At 49.7% G+C, this 20,871-nt stretch overlaps 1 protein-coding gene across 1 annotated transcript in view; it reads right to left on the minus strand.

The window, feature by feature from the left end:
- The window catches only part of STARD9 (StAR related lipid transfer domain containing 9), a gene marked incomplete at both ends in the record, with an annotated part of 128,769 nt that overhangs the window by 26,363 nt on the left and 81,535 nt on the right, over positions 1-20,871 (minus strand). Inside the window, 13 exons of the mRNA XM_079700800.1 lie at positions 266-540; positions 2,241-2,712; positions 3,148-3,341; positions 8,510-8,613; positions 8,733-8,815; positions 9,523-9,660; positions 9,994-10,045; positions 13,607-13,786; positions 16,960-17,031; positions 17,456-17,533; positions 19,120-19,217; positions 19,383-19,592; positions 20,007-20,104. Of these exons, the coding sequence (XP_079556926.1) occupies positions 266-540; positions 2,241-2,712; positions 3,148-3,341; positions 8,510-8,613; positions 8,733-8,815; positions 9,523-9,660; positions 9,994-10,045; positions 13,607-13,786; positions 16,960-17,031; positions 17,456-17,533; positions 19,120-19,217; positions 19,383-19,592; positions 20,007-20,104 (2,054 nt within the window). The remainder of the gene's footprint in view (positions 1-265; positions 541-2,240; positions 2,713-3,147; positions 3,342-8,509; positions 8,614-8,732; positions 8,816-9,522; positions 9,661-9,993; positions 10,046-13,606; positions 13,787-16,959; positions 17,032-17,455; positions 17,534-19,119; positions 19,218-19,382; positions 19,593-20,006; positions 20,105-20,871) is intronic.

Raw genomic sequence — 20,871 nt, forward strand, 5'->3', positions numbered from 1 at the left:
AGAAGGTGGGGTGGATTCTGCCCAGAAAGTCTTGGCTGCCTTTCCACGCCCAGTGGCCTGTTTGGATCCATGGGGATGTGAGGAACTGCAACTGGCTCCCTCAGCAGCCTCACGGGGCCCAAGGTTCCCTTCTTTTCCCCACCCTGCTGGTGAGTGGTCTTAGCCCTCCTGGTCTGGGTGGAAGGGGTGAGGACCTCCGGCTTATCCCACGGCTTTAGCTTGTTAGCTGTGAAACTCTGGGCCACCATCTGACAGGGCTGCTTACCCACTCTCTCCCTTTCTTGGACACTGGCAGACTCGCAGCTCTCAGTGAGGCAGGTGCCAGAGGCTGAGGCTCCCTTCCTGGCCAGGGCCTTCCTGGCTGTGCAGAGCTGCCCCTCACCTGAGGAATGGAGGGCATGCTTGATGAAATGCCCTTTCCTTGGGGGATAATAAGCAGCCTGGGACAAGTACTCTTCTGATGGGATTTTCTCTGATAATTGCTCAGTACGGTCAGGCATAGGAGGTAACGTGGTGGAGGGATCCCAATTCAGGAAAACACTATGGAAACAAGGAAAGCCATCTCAGAAAAGTAAGAGGTCCCTACTTCCTGCTGACAGAAGGAATATAAAGTCCCACTTAGTTTGCCCTGAAAGAGGTTTAAAACTAGGTCAATGTCACTGTCCCCTATAGCCTTTGGGGTCAGCTCTATAGGTACATAAGGAAACTACAGACTATAGTCTTGGCTATCAAAGAAGCCCCAGGTACACTCTGTTCCTCATTTTCTTTATCTTACAAAAAGGTTGAACTGAATCTGGATCTAATCACGCCTTTAGGGAAAACTTCCAACATGAGGAACTGAAGGATAACTTAAATGGCACTACAAGCAATCAAACAGACAAATCTATAAAGGAGCACATTTTACAGAATTGACCCGCTTTCTTTAACAAATCGATGATATGAAGAAATTTTTTTTGCGGTACGCGGGCCTCTCACTGTTGTGGCCTCTCCCGTTGCGGAGCACAGGCTCCGGACGCGCAGGCTCAGTGGCCATGGCTCACGGGCCCAGCCGCTCTGCGGCATGTGGGATCCTCCCGGACCGGGGCACGAACCTGTGTCCCCTGCATCGGCAGGCAGACTCTCAACCACTGCGCCACCAGGGAAGCCCGAAGAAATTTTTAAAAAGCATGATTAAAAGAAACTTAAAAGACATAACAGCCACATGCAGTGTGTAAATTCTATTGGATCTTAATTTCAATTAACTATAAATATATATTTTGAGGCAATTAGAGAAATTTGAATATGGCCTAAGTTTTTGATTATACTGAATAATTAATCTTAATTTTGTTGGGTGTGATGACAATGTGGTTATAAGAAAACTCCTTATTTTTCAGAAGTGTATACTTGATGTAGGATTGAAATGACATCACATCTAAAAGTTGCTTTAAAATGCTTCATCAGAAAAAGGAAGGAGGGGAGACAAAGCAAGCATGGTAAATCTCGACATTTGCTGAACGTGGGTGACAGGTACACAACTCTCTCAACTTTATGTTGGAAATTTTTTCATAATAAAACTTAAACAAAAAAAAGCCTACCTAGTACTCTAAAGACCAGATTGGTAAGCAAACATAACAGTAATAGACATTAATTGGGCACCTAATATGGGCAAGGCCCTGCGCTAGGCCTGGAGGATATAAAGGGGTAGACAGAGTCTTCTGCTCCCAGCAGTCTGGGAGAGAACATATCCTCACCTTGACTGAATGTGAGGAGTGAAGGAGAAAAGAAACAAGGAGGATCCCAAAATGAACCCAGGAGTCAGAAAGAGAGTGTTTCACTTGCTCAGCATGGTAGGTGGGCTGGGAAACTGACTGGAGCCAGCAGGTCGGGTGGGAGGGGAGGGGAGGGAGGAAGAGTGCGGTCTGAGGCAATAGGAGACAGAGTGGCGGCAGGACACACACAAGGAGACGTATGTGGGTAGTCAGGGTCTAGAGCACACGGAAAATGAGGCTGAGATTCTCCCTCAGCAGATATGATCAAAGAAGCAAGAGCTGCCCCTCAGAGTGGGGGCAGGGAAAATCTTAGAAGACATCAACTACAGAGAAAGAAGAGAGTGATCAGGAGAAAAAGGGATGAGGAAGAGAAGAGTAGACACATCTTTCCATTTCACAGATGGAGGAAACTGAGGCCCCAGGAAGTAAAGATCGCTGCAACAAGGCTGTAAACCTCAGCCAGTGCCCCGAGGCGGCCTCCGCTGGCTGTACCTGCGCAGTTGGGCCGAGTGCCGGCTGCAGGGCCTTCGGAGGCTCAAAGAACTGCAACTTGTCGATCTGCTTCTACGCTGAGGCCCTGGGACCAGGGCACCAGGGCAGGGGGCCGGGAAGGGGGGCCTCCGGGGGCAGTCATCCTGGAGCCAGCACAGCTCCCTGAGCTGCTCCAGTCTCCTGTGGGCCTCCAGCAGCCTCGGCTTCTCGATGATCCTCTTCAGCTGGAACGAGACCCTTCTCTGCCGGCCGTTCCGCTGCGCCACCCAAAGCGCTAGTCTCCGCAGGAGCTGCGGGTGCACCACCCTCTTTTGGCTTTGGACCAGGGGGGATGGCTGAGTCTCAGGGTCTGTCTGGCACCATGAATCAGATGGAACAGCGGCTACAAGTTCTTTCTCTTCTACACGGTCTTGCTGTAGCTGCTGCTGCGAGCCGGCCCGCCAGGTCCCTTCTCTGAGCAGCCACTGCTGGTCTGCGAACCAAAAACACCCTGAGAGAAGGTCAGCCCGTCCTCCCTCCCTGGACTCAGGCACCTCCAGCCATGGCTGCACCTGCACAGAGTGAAGAGCTGGCCAGGGTGATGTGGCGGGATGAGGGCCACATGGCCCTCTGGGGCAGCAGTGCCGGGCCCCCTGACCACAGGGCAAGTGGACGAAGCCCCGGGCCTCAGCAGGGCAGCGGGCACACGCTAGGGCCGGCAGCAGAACCTGGACAAGCGTGCATGAGGGCAGTGAGGAAGGTCGCTTCCTTATTCTTGCTTCCAGCCCCGTGTAAGAGCCTCTGGTCTCTAAAAGAGGGGAGAGAACCCCTAATTCCAAAGATTCCATCGTATCACAAAGAAAACAAAGGAGAGAATACAGAAGGCCGGGGCGGTGTGGAGAGATGGGAAGGGGAAGCAGGCTCCTACCGTCTTTAACCTGCCGGCTGGCACACGTACCGTCCAGTTCCCGTTCCTGTTTGGCTCTAATCTGTCCCTCTAGGATTCGCTGCCTCAAATCCCCCACGAAGCACAGCCGCTGCTGCTGAATCTGGGCTCCGCAGGGTGTCTCTCCAGCCCTTGGTGGCCTGTGGTCCTTGTCACTCTGCTCTCCCAGCGCTTTCCTGTCACAGGGGCCGGGGTTACCCGGGGGAAATGTAAACCCAGCTCAGCACACACCTCCGCGGCCTCAGCCCCTCCCAGAGAGCCCTGCATTCAACAGGGCGGAGAGGGCTTTGGACTTCTGGCAACTTGGGACACACAGGCACGGTGTCACAGGCAGCTCATGATGTCACAGTGCAGGAGGGGAGAACAGTCCTGAGACTAGCATATTCTTAGACTGTGGGTTTAGCAGAAACACAAGTTCATTTTGGTTAAGGAAAATAACCAGGAAAGTAAAGCGGCTGTTTTTAGGAAACACAACATTTTAGCTAAATCAAGAAACTTTGTCCTTTAAAAAAGAATAAAAAGGTATCTGCTAAAAATCTGTTGTAACTAGACTAGAGCAGAAGCTCCAGAAACACTGTGGGAATGGAAACCCTCTCCTCCATGTTCAGTGATCACTACTGTACCTCCACTCCTAAAGCAGAAACCCTCTTGATGTGGTAGTAGGAGGAGAGGGAACTCAGACGCACGCCAACCTGTGTGTGCAGCAGGAGCCCCAGGGGAGAGCTGGTCTCCACTCAAGGGCTGTTCTCGGTGAACGAGCCCTGGACAAGGGTTCAAGAGCTTTAGACTCGGCCACACCTTTCAGAGATACATGCTGACACGTTTACTGGTGAAACTGTCCAAGATTTGTTTAGATCCAGTGGGGAGGAGTTGGGGATATAAATGAAACAAGATTAGCCATGAGTTGATCATTTGTAGTGTATTTAAAATTTTCCAATAATACAAAATTTAAAAAGGTTTTCTTGGGACTTCCCTGGTGGCACAGTGGTTAAGAATCCACCTGCCAATGCAGGGGACATGGGTTCGAGCCCTGGCCTGGGAAGATCCCACATGCCGCGGAGCAACTAAGCCCGTGCGCCACAACTATGGAGCCTGCGCTCTAGAGCCCAGGAGCCACAACTACTGAAGCCAGCATGCCTAGAGCCCGTGCTCCACAACAAGAGAAGCCACCGCAGTGAGAAGCCCGCGCACCCGCTAGCTGCAACTAGAGAAAGCCCATGCGCAGCAACGAAGACCCAAAGCAGCCAAAAATAAATAAATAAATAAATTTTAAAAAGGTTCTCTTGGCTTGCATGAGGACCCGGGCTCAATCCCTGGCACCTCCACCGGAAAAAAAAAAAAAAAAAATTCTAGACTACAGTCATGCTTTTACTCTGCCACCAGGTTCTTGTGTGACCATGGATAAGTCAGAGCCTTCCTCTGAAGACTGACAGCTTCTCCTCTCATGCTAACCTCTCCCTAGGTCACACATGACTTCTATGCAAGGGCCTCCCATGCTGTTTCTGCAGGGCCTCTCCGTCCCTGTCATTCAGGTTTCAAAAAGAGCCAAATGCACCGGGCTCCGCTCCGGGCTGGGAGGGGGAGCGTCTGGGAAGGGTCAGGGTCTGCTGGAGACCGACACAAAAGCCCCAGCCAGCCTTGCTTATCCTGCCCTCGGTCCTCATTCCAGCCCCAGGAGGCCACGGCTCTCAGGCTTGGAGATTCTCTAAGTGACCTGACACTAGAAGCAGACGGCAAACCGTCTGAGCAGTGTGCTCTGAGGGGTCCATTCCACTTAGGAGGTTTACCACTTTGTAGAGCAGAATGAAGGCAGAGGTCCCCAAACTACAGCCTGTGGGCTAAATGGTGCGCTGCCTGCTTTTGTGAATCAAGTTATTGGAACACAGCCACACGCGTGGTTTACGTATCGTCTCAGGGGCTTCCATGCCTCACTGGCACAGCGGAATAGCTGCGGCGAAGCCTACAGCACAACCTGGCCCTTCACAGAAAGTCTGCTGTCTCTGTCTTAGAAGAAATTAAGATATCTTAATGTAGCCTTAGGAGAACAGTGAAGGAGGGACGGGTGGGAGAGTGCATAGATGGATGGGGGCGTGGGTGGGAGCTGACACAACAGCAGGCTCCTCTCTGGAAAGGAGGCTGGGAGGTGACTCAATCCACAGTGAGTCCAGGAATCAGAAGGGGCCCAGGCACCTGTGCGAGCGTGCTCTGGGGAAGACGGCTGCTGGCTGCTGTGGGCAAAAGGGCAACACTCAAGAGTGGAAGATACAGAAAACAGGAAAGGCGCCGTTCGTCACACATAAGGCAAGGGCCAGGGATAGCAACTGGAACAAGAAGCCGGTTAGTGCCACACAAACAGAAAAAGCAGTTAATGGAAAACATTTCACACATATATTTATATGTATCACGCCTGCGTCACAGCTCCAAATTGTGTCTGACCACAGACACGGCTGAATTACAAACCTGAGCCCATCAGAGGGTCTCAGACACACCCAGCTAAGATCTACACCATCAGATACAAGGGGTAGGAAGGAGATCTTTATTCTGAATTCCCTGAGAGTGTTCAACTTCCTTCTCTGACTGTCCCCGGACCCTCAGATTTACAATCTGCTTCTCCCTAGAAGAGCTCCTCCACCCTTCCCCGGGGAAAGCTGTAGCCAGCCTGTCAGCTTCTACAGACCCAATACAGCTTCCTCCATAGCAGCCGCAAGCCCGCAAGGAGAGGCAGTCTGGGAGAAGCCCCACAGACATGCACGTTTGTCCGAGGAGCCATACACCTTCAGACTGAAAATGTCTCCTGTGCTGAGTACATCAGCCAAGTTCCCCGAAAGCATGTGAAAAAGAACACGCCGACCTAATGCTATATGTTGGGTAGATCACCGAGTGCCAGTCTTCAGTAACCTGCGGCCAAGGACCTCTGTCCCTCTCAGATGGTGCCCTTCTCCCTGGGGGACTCCAGCATCCCCAGCTGCTGCCAGGGCTCCATCGCGCCCTCCGGCTGCTTGGCTCTGGCAGCTTCCACAGCAGAAATGCAATGGCACCTACTCGCTGAGGTGGCAGAGACTGTGGCAGCAGCAACAGTGTCCGCCGGGCTCTAGGCACTTAAGGCTAAGCTCCCAAAATTCCCAGGGGGAAAATGCCAAGAACACAGACAACAGTTTTCAAGGACAAACTGCTCTCAGGTCCAGATCACTCACTGCTGCAGGGAGAAAAGGAGGCCGACAGGCCAACTTCCCCTGCTCTGGAGTCAGCTCTGGCCTCACAGGCTCCCCACCAGAGAAGCATCCATCCAGAGAGAAAGAGGACGGAAAGGAAACCTAGGACATGGGGAGACTTTGGAGCCGACCCCACCCAAGAGCATATGAGAGACCCTCATGGAGACACAAGCCCAGACGGGGAGCCCTGCTGACAACGTGCAGGGCTCCGCACACTCACTTTCTCTCCCGGCCCCTCTGCCCGCTCAGAGGCTTGAGCCCATACCACCCGCTGCTGCCAGGGGCTGGCGCACGTGTGCTGGCAATGGTAGCTGGGCAGGACCGGCCCGGCCCACAGGCTCCCAGAGCTGGAGCTTAAGAGCGAAGGCAGTGAGGGGGAGAGGCCTGCTTCTCCAGCCCCCCTCTGTCCTCTGCATGAAAGGGTGCATTCTTGGTGCGACTGAAAGGTCACGTCCATGCCCATGGGGCTAGAGAGCCTGAGAAGACCTTAAAAAGGCAGAAGCCCAGTGTTCTCTGGTGTGGATGGGTCCACTGGGGCAAGGTGGGAGGAAAGGAAAGCAAAAGGGAGGCCACCTTCCCGGGCAGACCCTGCCGCGAGGGCCTCCCGGCAGAGGTGCTGTGGGGTGTCGGGCACTGGGCAAAGCATTCCATATGCACTCGCTCTTTCAAGCCGTGTCACGAGGACCCCTGGGAGGGAGACGGTAGCATCCCTACTTAGAGGTGAGCCAATAGGCTCACCTCTCAAGCCAGTAGCTTGCCTAAGGTCACACAGCTTTTCTGTCGTAGAGCCAGGAGGTAAGGCCGCTTTACCCAACTCCAACGTATCTCTTCAGCATCCACGGGTCTTTAAGTTGCAGAACCGTTCCCTGTAGACCTCTGGACTTTGGGAAAAACACAACCTCAGTGCGACTTCCCAACAGAACTGACCTAAGACAAGGCCTCCTTTCATGACTTCACTACAAAAAGGGAGGCCACTCTGACAAACAAGAGCCCCGGCCTCAGTCCTGAGTCTACCTTGATCTTGATATGCTCCACCCTATGTCACCCCTCAGGGCCCACAGTCACCCAACACTGACCATCCTCCCTTAGGCCCTGGAGCATCGTCCTCTGGTCGTCAGCAGCCCTCCTGTGAGCACCTGCCTGCTGCTCGTACTACCTGCCTCAGAGCACTCCTGTCCTCATCCCACATCTCACCACCGAGGTCTGCCCCAAGGCTATCCTCAGCTGCCATCAAGGCTCCTGGCCTGAGGAAAGAGCAGCAGGGAACCAAGGGCCATGAGAACCCTCCCAGGCACCCTGTGCACATGGTGCTGGACAGCCCCCCACACCAGGGGTCTCACAGGTACCGGGTCCCCTGCTGACATTTTCTATAGGAAGTCTCCAAGGTACGAGCCACTGTGGCTTTCAGAACAGGAGGACACCACTATTCCCAGGATCCAACCCACAAGGCATCTCGATCTGGGAGGGGGCTCCTATGCAGAAATGGATAAAGAACGACTATGAAGAAGAAAAGCAGTTCCTATGAATCATGTAGAAAACTCGGACCCACACTCCACAGTCTCAAGGCAGATGAAGCGAGTAGCACAGGGCAGAGCCCCGAGATATTTTCATGTTGGTCCTGGAGTTCCTGCCCCTCATGCACAGTACTGGACCCACGGTTATGAGGAAAAGAGGCTTCTCAATCCCACAGTAACTTTAAAAACTCAGAGGAAGTCACAGTCCTGGAGCTAACTGACACACACGTGAGCTCACACACAGGCAGGCCAGAATTTAAAGGGGTTAATAGAATTTAAAGAGGTAGGTCCAAAAGCAGCAAAGATATCCAGACACATCAGGTGTAAATCTTGTTGACAGAGGAAGGTGGCCACAGGAAACATCATGATATATACCTCTTTCAGTGATGAAGAAAGTTGCAATACCCAAGGGGAAATGAATGAAGGCCACGACCACTACCCTGCCAACCACCAGCTGAGCGGCTAGCTCAGCGTCCTCAGAACACTCGCCCACGTTGGTTCAGACCAGGCCTCATTCTGAGCTTGGCTGCTACACTCATCTCCTCCCCACTCCATGTTTTAATGAATTAAAAAGCAAAACCAAAATGTCCCACAGCAGAAGGAGCAGCTGTCTCTTACCTTTCCTTCCCAAGCAAAGGGCAAAGACCCATCCGGGAGGCAGTGACATCTCCGTCCAAATCCAGCCACTCCAGAGAGCCACTGCTACCAACAGTCTCTCCAACCTGCAGACAAGGAAGGAAGCATCATCACCCCCATCCCAACAGGCCCGGACAGAGCTGGACCCCCTCCAGAAAGGAGAAGCGGGGAGGCCAGGAGCCACGTGGAAACACCATGTGCTCACCTGCCTCCTCTGCCGAAGGACGGCGGCCTCTGCGGGGTGGTTGAATCGGAACTTCTGTGCTTTCCCCAGGGTTATGACTGCTCCTGCGGCACAGAGACCGACGCGAATTCAATGCACAGCTCGTGTTCTGAGCACATGTAACGTGCAGGCCACTGTTCTGGGGCACAAAGTCCTGCCCCCACAAGTTGATAATTTAGCTGAGTCAATAAGATATGTATTCATTGGATACCGTACAACGTATGTATTGAATTAACGAGATGAACAGAAGGAGCTCTGGTATTCCCAAGGAAAGCAAGATGAGCTCCAGGGGGAGCAGTCAGGGAACGCTTCGTTGAAGAGGGGGTATCCAAGCTCAGCCTCAAAGGACAGACAGAATCTGAATAGATTAATAGTAGTAGTAATAGTGACAGTAATCATGATAAGGGATGTTTTCTAAGTGCCAAGAACACTGCTAAGAACATTACACAGATTAGCTCATTCAATCCTCACAACGATTTTATTATTATTCCTATTTTATAGGAAATTGAGGCTCAGAGACTTTCCCAAGGACACAGAGCTAACAAACACAGGTACTAATTTCAGAGAGTCACTCTCTACTCTGGAGCCCCGGAATTGGGGCTTCTTTGTTTATGGGAAGAGGACTGTATTAGGGAATCTTCAGAACTCTGGGTGCAGAGGCTGGGTGTTCCATCATTAAAGCCTGCCTCACTGAGCTCTCTGGGTCTGGCCCATGAGAATGGAGCTCACCGATCACTCATCCTGGCATAAACCGGGCTGTAGGGGGCCCTACCTTGGGTCAGACGGCAGGAGGCGGTGACCTCCCGGCCATTGACTGTGCAGCGGGCCCCGCGGGCAGGCCGCAGAATGACGACCCCACAGGCGCTGGTGATAGTGCAGTGGTCTCTCTCGATCCACTGACCCTGCAGGACTACAGAAGGGGGCGGGGGTCACTTGGGTGGAGGCACAGCCCAGGGAAACACCTCCTCCAGTCTTCTGATGAGATCAGAATCCACATCTGGAAGACCTCACATCATGACAGGAGAGGAAGAGCCACCGCCTGAAACCACCCAGACCTGGATCATCCCACCGTGTGGGTCTCCTCCTATCATGTCCCAGACCCACAACCTGTCAGGGAAAGAGGAGCGGCCCCTCAGACCTCAAAGACTCCTTCCTCTCAGAGCACCATCACGTTCCTCTGAAGAAACCCATCCAGCATGAATACCTGCCACGGAGCATCGGACCCATATGCTTTGTCACTCACCAATGTCCTGTTCCTGGTCTGAGTCAATCCTTCCTATTTTTGTTGTCCCCTCCTAAAGGGAAAAACAAAGCCATTTTAATGAGAATAAAAAGGGATGCAGCCCTACCCCCAAAGGAGAGCCCACCTGTTTGAGCATCATCACTGTCCTCCCATGCCCAACCCAGCCTTTTCCACACCACTTCTCAGCTTTGCTCCAGGCTGTTCTGACTGCTCTGCCCACTCACGCTGCAGCCCAGGAAGCCCCTGAGAGGGTGGGGTCAGAAAAATGCATGACTAAGCAGCACCAGCTTTTTGCAAAGTCTAACTAGGGCTGGCCGGCTCCTTTCTGTCCCATAGCCTGGAGTTAGGCCGTCAGAGCTTCTCTAGTCTGAGGAAGTGGGCACATGGGTATAGCTTTCTCCCGGGGCTTAAGGTTAATGTGGTCCAAGTTTGGTCCAGTCAGTCTCAAAGAGACACGCCTTCTAGGATGCTGTATGGAAGCACAGGATTTTTACCTTCTTGGTCCACAGATGAAGTTTAACAGACACCAGATTCTAAGAAGAGTAAAGCACAAAAAGGAGAAAAGCACATCTAGAATCAAAAAAGACTGGAAGAGAGTACAAGAGAGGAGGGGGAAACTGGAGTTAGTATCAATGAATCACTGGGTTAGTAGAAGACAAAGCCTTTGGCCCTTGCTGGACTATAACAATGCAGTTTAAGACCACATAGCTCTGTTTGCGGTAGGCAGCAACACAGCAACAGAGATGCGAGTTTAGATATGTATTTATCTTTTTTAAATTAACTTATTTATTTTTGGCTGCATTGGGTCTTCGTTGCTGTGCACGGGCTTTGTCTAGCTGTGTAGAGCGAGGGGCTACTGTTTGTTGCAGCGCGCGGGCTTCTCACTGCGGTGGCTTCTCTTGTTGTGGAGCATGGGCTCTAGGCACGCGGGCTCAGTGGTTGTGGTTGGCGGGCTCTAGAGTGCAGTCTCGGTAGTTGTGGCGCACGGGCTTCAGTAGTTGTGGCTCACAGGCTCTAGAGCACAGGTTCAGTAGTTGTAGCGCACGGGCTTAGCTGCTCCGCGGCATGTGGGATCTTCCCGGACCAGGGCTCGAACCCGTGTCCCCTGCATTGGCAGGCGGATTCTTAACCACTGCACCACCAGGGAAGCCCAAGATATGTATTTATCATTTACTGACTAACTATTCCCTATGTCCCGGGCACTGCGCCGAGTGCTTTACAGATAGCTCTCATTTAATCCTCTAACAACCCAGAATGTAGGTATTACGATCAGGAATCTGAAGCTGACAGGGGATAAGCTGCCCAGGGAGCCCACCCACTAAATAGGACGACCCTGGCTAGAATTCAGGTCTCTCCAGGTCCTGTGCCCACGTGTTTCCAACCTCGCCAAACCACCTGCCCGGTGTCCGATGTTTTTGAAGTGACTGGAAAGTTCTGCACTAGGCTTCACTATCAGCAGCCAGAAAGGAGGGCCCTGTAGCTCTCCCAAAATTGCTTGAGGAGAAAGACCCCTGGACGGAATGAACAAGGCTCTGGCTCCCCCTACACACCCACAACGAGCCAGAGCCCAGGCTTTTCCGCTCAGCCACTAAGGATCACACGATCCAACGGATGCCAGTCTCCAGACACAGCCATCCAGAATCAAGGGAGGGGGGTCAAGACCACTCTCAGGGGTTCAAAGTCAGCCCTGATGATGAGGCACATTCCTCCCAAAGGAATAAAGGACACAGCACATCCCAACTTCTAGATCTGCAGAGCAGAAACTACCCAAAAACGCGCTGGCATCTCATTTAACATGGGCTGAGCTGGCGCCTGTGCCTGCTGCCCCTCTGCCTCTTTACGCCTGTTTATTGGGAGGGGCAGCGGCACAAAGGCAGTTGTGAGACCAAGTCCAGGGTGTCAGTAACCTGCTCCACCCTCCCTTCCTGCTGCCCGCTCCCCACCGAAGGTGCTTCCCAAGGTGACTCAGGCAAACAGCTCCCAGGCCACTGCAAGGGACTAGTTCTGGGTCTGGAGCCAAGTTAGCAAATAAAAACAGAGAATCTTGAGTGACTACTGTTATACTACTACCCAAACCAGGATCTAAACAAACAAAAAGGGGGGAAATGGGTACAAAATTTGCAGAAATGCCATGATTAGAAGTAGACTGAAATCCTGTTTCCCCAGGTTCACGTCCAGAACATGAGGGAGGGAGTGACCCCCAGTGCACTGACTTGGCAAGGACACCAGCACTCCAGCATCGTCCATCTCCCGCCTCCAACTCAATCTCCCCAACATCCTTCAACCCTCTGCGGCTACCCTAAGCTCTGCCACTTGACGTCTAACTTCATCCACTCACTCCACCTCCAATCAATATATCAGATCAGTTCTACTCAAATACTGAGCATTTTGATCCATCTGGTCTCTCCTTGACCTCCAACCTCTCCCCATGGTTCTGACAAATGGAATGGTGGATAGCCTTGGGTGTTCAGATTTGTTATTAAGGTAACAGCCACTTCTGCCTGAGGCATTTTCACTGAGATGATTTATACTGTGTCAAAAAAAGAAGCTACTTTAACCTTCTGTCTGGGAGGCTCAGTCTCTGACAACTTCCCCGAGGGCTTATCCTCAGAACACAGACTTTCTAAATGTGTGAGACTTGCCGACATCTTCCCACCACATGTACTGCAGCAATAGCAACCTGATTTCTCCAGGGATGACAGCAGCGTCACACATCCCCATAAACTCTGTTCCTTTTAAATGTCAGTTTAACATGCTGGGGACAATTATGAAAATGAAGACTGGATTTTCAGTGAGCACAGGGATTTGGGCCATGTAAAGTACGTTCAGCCACATCCATGGGGACTGTCCTTCTATAGGAGGACACTTTTGATGAGGACAGGAGATGAGATTACGTGGGTCACTAACCCTCAAAACACTTCATTCAGAAGTAAGGCCCCGGCCTCCAGGTGACAAAGACCCAGGGCAGCGAGGTCTCTGTGGAAGGCCTTCGCATCACTCTGTTTTCTGTGGGTGGCTGCATGTCACGCCCTGGTCACCCCTCACCCCCCAGCTCTCTGGACTCCTGCACGCTTTCTTGAAGCTTCCTAAATCTACTCCCTCTTTCCTCTCTTCTTTCCCAGGCAAACCTGGTAATGGAGAAGTGGGGTTGAATGAAGTGGGAAAGTATGGGAAGGGAACTGTTTCAGATCTTTTGATCCCTTTAGCCTCTGAAAGCCGTCTGTGAGCAGCCTGTATTTGCGGGGAGCACTCAGGAGCGCTGCCGGGATTTCGAGGTTAGGATTTCACCCCCATGACTGCACTCCTGTGCTTCAGGAAGCCGGATAAGGAATACAAGCAGCATTATTCTTACTTTAAAACAAGGATATTTAGGCATAGAAAACAAAAGTAAGAGCGACAGGAGCAGCAGCTGAAAACCAAATGACTGTTCTGATTACTAGTCTTCTGCTGTATTCATACAAAAACAAAACAGATCACAGTTGGTTGGCAGGCCCAGTTTCCTGAGGGCACACCTGAGGGCAGCTCTGCGGCTTTGGATGCTGCCAGCTTTTCCCTCCCTGACCTCTGGGGCCAACGGCTTAAGGAGGGAGGGGGGCGCGCCCTGCCCGCTCACCTTGAGGTGATAGAGCACGACACCTGTGCTGAGCACATCGTCCTCCAAGGCCATCAGGTGTGGCAGGCTGGAGTCAATGACCAGCCCAGCCCTCCTCCTGTTGATGTCCACTCTGTAATGCTCCACCAGGGCCTTCCACTCGTTCCACTTACGGGCCCAGTCTTTAGTCAGCTGGTCAATCTGAGGAGACAGAGGAGGTGGTCTTGGACACTCAGTACAGGGAGCAGATGAACGGTCCAGCGCCATCCTGGCCCGATTCTTCACGGCATCACTTGCTCACTTTCCTCCCCGTGACTATTCAAGGCCGCACATGGGCCCCTGCACCTCTGTGAGCTCTGTTTTCTAAGTTTTCCTCAAAAAGCAACTGTTACTTTTATAAATAGAAACTCAATAAATGTTATTTTTAAAATTTTCTGCAATGAGCATGTATTGTTTTTATTTAAAAAAAAGCACCATAAATGTTATTTTTAAAAATTATTTGGGGACTTCCCTGGTGGCACAGTGGTTAAGAATCCGCCTGCCAATACAGGGAACACAGGTTCAATCCCTGGTCCGGGAAGATCCCACATGCCGCGGAGCAACAAAGCCTGTGCACCACCAACTACTGAGCCTGCGCTCTAGAACCCGCGAGCCACAACTACTGAGCCCACATGCCACAACTACTGAAGCCCACGTGCCTAGAGCCCGTGCTCCACAATGAGAAGCCACCACAATGAGAAGCCTGCGCACCACAACAAAGAGTAGCCCCTGCTCACCACACTAGAGAAAAGCCCACACACAGCAACAAAGACCCAATGCAGCCAAAAATAAATTTATTTTAAAAAATTAGTTGGGATTTGAGTCACATATCTATTGATATGTTTAAATTCCCCTCTTTCCACCCCCCCTCCTATGTGATCCATACTGGGAGTCCTCTTGTGAACTTCCTTCCCAAGGTGCAGCACCTTGAGTTCTAATATAAGCTTGTATGCACCTCAAAAACCAACAAAGCACCAAGACGGGTCTCCCCAGGGAGAATGAAGACTATGAAACTGGTCTGAACTACCACACAATAAAAAAAATAACAACAGTAATAACTAATGTTATTAAACACTGAGGGCGGAGGGTGGTGTAAATTGGGAGATTGGGATTGACATATATAATACACACTACTATATATAAAACAGATAACTAATAAGGACCTACTGTACAGCACAGGGAACTCTATTCAGTACTCTGTAATGGCCTATATGGGAAAAGAATCTAAAAAAGAGTGGGTATATGTATATGTATAACTGACTCACTTTGCTGTACGGCAGAAACTAACACAACATTGTAAATCAACTATACTCCAATAAAAATTAATTTAAAAAAACACTGAGGGCTTACTATGGATCAGGAACAGAGTTTTAAAAATAAACACACCAAGGCTTAGAGGCCTTAAGCTAAGCCCACTTGGGAAACATGAAGGAACAATGTTGAATATAGGGTCCTTTTTATTTCTTACGGTGGAAATTGTTATCAGGGCAGGAAGCTTCTTTTGGGAGTGGAAGAACTGAGGAAGACCAGGAAAAGGAACTGGATTCAGCTAAGCCCTTCTCTCATAAAGAGAAAACTTAAGCAAAAAAAAATCATGCCAAGTTTAGGTACAAGTATTTTATGACTCTAGAAACATTCTTTTTTTTTGGCTGCCTACGCAGCTTGTTGGATCTTAGTTCCCCGACTAGGGATCGAACCTGCGCCCCCAGCAGTGGAAGCACAGAGTTCGAACCACTGGACCACCAGGGAATTCCCGAAACATTCTTTTTAATGTTATAATCATTGAGTTGAAGTTTGAAAACTACAGGGTACCCGTGAAGGGCTGGGTTGGATTGGGCCCTGGCAGAGGTGGGTGGCAGGGCACATCCCCCTGGAGGTGCTGCAGACGACACCTCCCCTCTGGCCAGCCTTCATCACCCACTCCTACCTGCCTAAGGTTGTAAGGCTAGCAAGCGGCAGGTTCAAGTCCAGGTCTGCCGGCCTGTATAATGTAAAAATGCTAATGTGCCTGGAATGAACCAAAAATCAGAACATATAGCTAAATACAGAATTTTTGAGAAACTTCTGGATATGTGAAGTAGTCCTAAAGTTTAGTTTGGGTAACAAAATATTGACATAGCCAGGATACTTTAATAACATATAAGGATGATGCAGTAGAGTACTGGAAATGGGGACATTTATTTGCAAGACCTAAATCTAACCTGTCACCAAATAATGCCTGCTACTTCTTCCTTTTAAATGTCGCTGGGGGACTTCCCTGGTGGTCCAGTGGTTAAGACTCTGTGCTCCCAGTGCAGGGGCCACAGATTCGATCCCTGGTCAGGGAACTAAGATCCTGCATGCTGTGTGGCATGGCCAAAAAAAACTTAACACAAGTGATTAAAAAAAAAAAAGTCTCTGGGAATCACCATTTGATTCAATCTCCCAAAATGTCCTCACCCTCATGGGGTCCCAACAACAGTCTCTTTCTTTGTTGGTCTCTCTGCTTCCAGCCCTCAATCCATTCTACATGCAACTGCCATATTAATTTCCCCAATATACTCCTTTATCATGTCACTAACTGGGTTTAAGAAGCTGTGAGTAATCCTGTTCATGTCAAGTTCAAACCTCCTGAACTGGCCCTCCCCTCCCCTCTGCTCCTCTCTACCAGGAGCACATATCCTAGCCACCTTCACTGCCCTCACAACCCCTGTGTCCACGTGTCTCACACCAGCCCTTCTCTCACTTCCGTGGCTTTGCTTCTGTTATCCCTCCCTCACCCCAATACCTCTGCCCATCTCCCTATCTAACAGACCCTATCCATCCTCCAAGGTCTAGTTCAAGTTCTCTGCCTTCCAACTCCAGCACTGAGGCTCGCCCTGAAAATTCCAAGCCACATCTGATTTCTTCCTTCCTAAGCTCTTTATGTCTGACTCACATAAGTTATTATATTTAATCATGCTCTAAATGTGCTTCCAACTAGACTGCAAGCCATCTGAGGGCAGGGACTTCTTTGTATCTCCTGCAGCATCGTGCTGAGCACCTAGCTGGTGTTCAATGAATACACGTCACTGATTTACTTATTTACTAGAAAATAATTTTTTCCTAGGCTACTGTCACTATCTGAAGGGAGTTATCATGATCCCCTGGGAAAACAAAGCAGAGTCAGAAAGCCAGTCACCAGCCCTATGACAAACACATCCCCCAAATCAAGGCTCAATGGAGACAAAGGTTGTCTCTATACAGAACCTGTCTGTCCTGGTGGGGGAGCAGTCCTGGCCCAGGAATGATGGAGGGAGGTCAGATCTGTTCCCAAGGTGATGTGAAGCACAACTGAGTCTCCCCAACAGACCCACCTTCAATTCATTTTGGAGAGCCAGCTCCTTCAGATTTTCATCCTTTCCCTCATTCAATGAATGGAAGTTTCTCTGCACAAAGAGAGAGATGTGCTTCATGGGTCCCACCCTCACTCTTGTGAAGGAAAAGATGCAGATAAAGGAAAGACTTTATCGTTACAGTCAGAAACAAATCAGAAGCCTAAGTATTTGGGCTCAGATTGGTACAAAGAAGGAGAATTCAAGGAAATTTTTTCTGGAGGGCCCCATTCCCCATATCTGCCCACATACAGAACAAGGGCCATTCAGGCAAACAGCCTTTGGACAGCAGACAGGACACAGTGAGAGGGTGCCCACCCCATCTGAAACTACACAGGTAATCAGAGTAATCGCCATCCTATCTCTGGCCTCTGCTCTACAAGCATCACCTGACTGAGGACGCAATGCAGCAGGGCTCAGATACCCTGCAGAAGAGAAGGGGCTCTGGAGAACAGAAAAGTCCTGACTGCCCACATACCAGCTCAAAGCTCAGCAGCATGGCTTTCAGTCTTCCAATCTCTTCCCTGAGTTCTCTGATCAACTTCACGTTTGCATCCTGAAACAGAGAGAACTCGGTCACCACTGATTGATATCAGGTCCCAAATGGCTGTGAGATGCTACTGGCAATTAGCCTGGAAGAAGCGGATTACTCCTTTAGAGTAACTTCTAGGGCAGTCTTTTCCAACTGTGGTCCCAGGATCAGCAGCAACTTCACCTAAGAACTTGTGAGAAATGCAAATTCTGTGGACCACGCCCCCTCCCGCAATGTCCCAACACCTTTTTTTTTGCGGTACGCAGGCCTCTCACTGCTGTGGCCTCTCCCGTTGCGGAGCACAGGCTTCGGACATGCAGGCTCAGCGGCCATGGCTCACGGGCCCAGCCGCTCCGAGGCATGTGGGATCTTCCCGGACCGGGGCATGAACCTGTGTCCCCTGCATCGGCAGGCAGACTCTCAACCACTGTGCCACCAGGGAAGCACTCCACCCCCCCAACACCTATTAATCAGAAACTCTTGAGGGCTGGGCCCACCTGTGATTTAACAAACCCTCCAGGTGATTCTGATACACACTAAAGTTTGAGAATCACTGCTTAGAGCAGGACGTCAGGTAGGTAATATAATACAAATGCCAGAGCATGTATAGGTAGTAGGTGCTAATCTTCCTGTATTGAGTGTGACTAAACTTAGTACCTGACGAATTACATTGCCCTTTATTATTTAAGTCTTTATTGAATTTGTTACAGTATTGCTTGTTTTATGTTTTGGTTTTTTGGCAGCAAGGCATGTGGGATCTCAGCTCCCCGACCAGGGATCGAACCCACACCCGTGCGTTGGAAGGCGAAGTCTTAAGCACTGAACTGCCAGGGAAGTCCCTACACTGCCCTTTAAAACAGTCCATAAATGGGCTATATGTGGGCCACCCATTTGTGATCCCTGCCCTGGAACTTTTCACCAAAACTGCAAAGCAGATGAGGAACTTTTTGGAATATTCTCATTATTAATTCAGCTTTCAAGACTAAAGGATTCCTCATATGCCACTTTTACCCAAAACAGAGACTTCACTGCAATTTGCATATGAAGAAAGGCACAGAGCAACATAAACTTGGAATAAAGGCAGTAAACACAGACACTTTTTTTTTTTTTTTTTTTTTTGCGGTACGCGGGCCTCTCACTGCTGTGGCCTCTCCCATTGCGGAGCACAGGCTCCGGACGCGCAGGCTCAGCAGCCATGGCTCACGGGCCTAGCCGCTCCGCGGCATGTGGGATCTTCCCAGACCGGGGCACGAACCCGCGTCCCCTGCATCGGCAGGCGGACTCTCAACCACTGCGCCACCAGGGAAGCCCCAACACAGACACTTTTAAATGATCTTTCCTCGAGTGGCAACAGTGTACAAGGGATCTTAAGACCAATGGCCTTAGAGAAATATCTAAAATAAATTATTCAAAAAAGGCAACTGAAAGAAGCCAGTTGAGATATGAGAGAATGGTATGACACTGAAAGAAAGAATTTCACTCCCTCGGCATTTGGAGAACAAGTCTGGCAGTTGGGGTGAGTACAAAGAGAAGGAAATCAAATGAGAGGAAAAAAGGAGAACTTGGTGTAAACTGCTGTACCAGACCAGGACTTCAAATGAAGGTCTCACCTCATTTACCCGTGGCTTGTTGATGATGTTTTTGGCGTTGGATGCATATCTCAACGTGCTCATGGTCTCACTGTAGCTAGTGTGTGCAGGAGACACGGCTGGGGTAGAAAGAGAAGGTTAAAACACACGCCAAGCCTTTCCAACCCAGCCCATGACCACTGGCCTTGCTGCCGTCGCCCAGGCTGTCTGAGACCCTTGATGAAATGGGCGGCAGTGGCAGAGCACCAGTCCCAACACAGAACCAGCTCCGGCAGCCTACTCACTGGCAACCATGATGGTTCTGGAGTTGCCTCCGAGGCTGTCCTTCAGCAGCCAGGTCAACACGGAGTCCCGGTAGGGGATGTAAGACTGCCTCTGGGAAGGTCCTGCTCCACTGCTGGTCCCGGAAGGAGAGCTAGGGATCCCACTGTCACTACCATTGCTCGCTGCACTGTTGAGGCTCTGGCAGCTGTTGAATACCTGAGAGTTCTGGGCTTAAAAGACAAAAAATAATAAAATTGGAAGAAAAAAAGGAATTAGGAAACAAATGCATTAAAACGAAGCAATGGTTGGAGAAGGTAGACTTAGCATCACACTTCCTACTCCCTTTCTGCATATGACTGCATGCTTTAAGTGTGGTCCCTGAATTAGACTCTGGACTCAAGAGATGGAATATTTAAGCCAAACAATTTTGTAGTCTCCCTTCTTTTTGGAATGAGAGTGGTAGGATGATGGTCACACTGTGTTCAAAAACTACAAATATCAATTTTTCATGCCCAAAGCCAGAAGGTAAACTTTATCAGAAAGAACCTTTAAGTATCTACTCCATTTTGACAAAATGAAAACATATGAGTTATTTTGCAAAGTCTCCCCTCCCACTCTGATAATCCAGGCTACCGTCAAAATACCTAAGGTGGAGATGACGATCCCCAGGGTCACAAGAGACTTGTTGATATTGGCTCCTTCAGTAATCCGGTCTTTACAGTAACTGGGATCTGCTCTTTCACTAAAACACAGTGGATGAAAAGAGAAACAAAAGTGAACAAGAAGACACTATCCTTATAATGCTGTTGAAAAACACTATCCATTATGTTGCACTTTGTGTAAAAGATCCATATAATAAATTCCCCTTAGAATTCAGTTCCAGAAAAAATGTTACCATCGTGTAACGAACTGGCATTCTTCTGCTTCTCAGGCAATAAAAATCAAACAATTCATTACATTTGGCTGCCAGAGCACTGTGAGTTAATACTTATTCACAGTAATGATACCAATATAGTTTTTTGGTATATACAATTCCCCTTTTGTTTTAATTTCACATATTAATGGCTTTATGCTGTGTCATTAATGGTTTCAAATTCCTTATTTAAGTAAATGTGAAATATTAAAAATTCACACTTCCAGTTGGCTGATACAATTTCTTCCAGAAAGCACTTAAGCTTTTAAGGGAGTGGTGTACCATATTAATTATTTAGCAGTTTTAAAATAAGAAAATATGCCTTATTTCATGTTACACTTTTTTCTGACCACATTATTCCTGAGAGTTTCTTCTTTCTGGATATGTAAATGAGTACAATTCATGTTTCCTTCTAATATTTAAAAAGGCAGTAGCTTCTCCCCAATACCACAGTATTTTTTAAAGCTTTTTTTTTTTTTTTAAGAAATGTGTAGAGCTGCATAAAATCAATATTAGGTCAAAGGAAAAAAGCACGCTAACTCAGTCCCCTCTACTTAGAGCACTGGTTTTCAATCTTGGCTATACACTGCCGGCAT

Source organism: Hyperoodon ampullatus (assembly GCF_949752795.1).
Source record: "Hyperoodon ampullatus genome assembly, chromosome: 3".
In the NCBI taxonomy this organism is placed as follows: Eukaryota; Metazoa; Chordata; class Mammalia; order Artiodactyla; family Ziphiidae; genus Hyperoodon; species Hyperoodon ampullatus.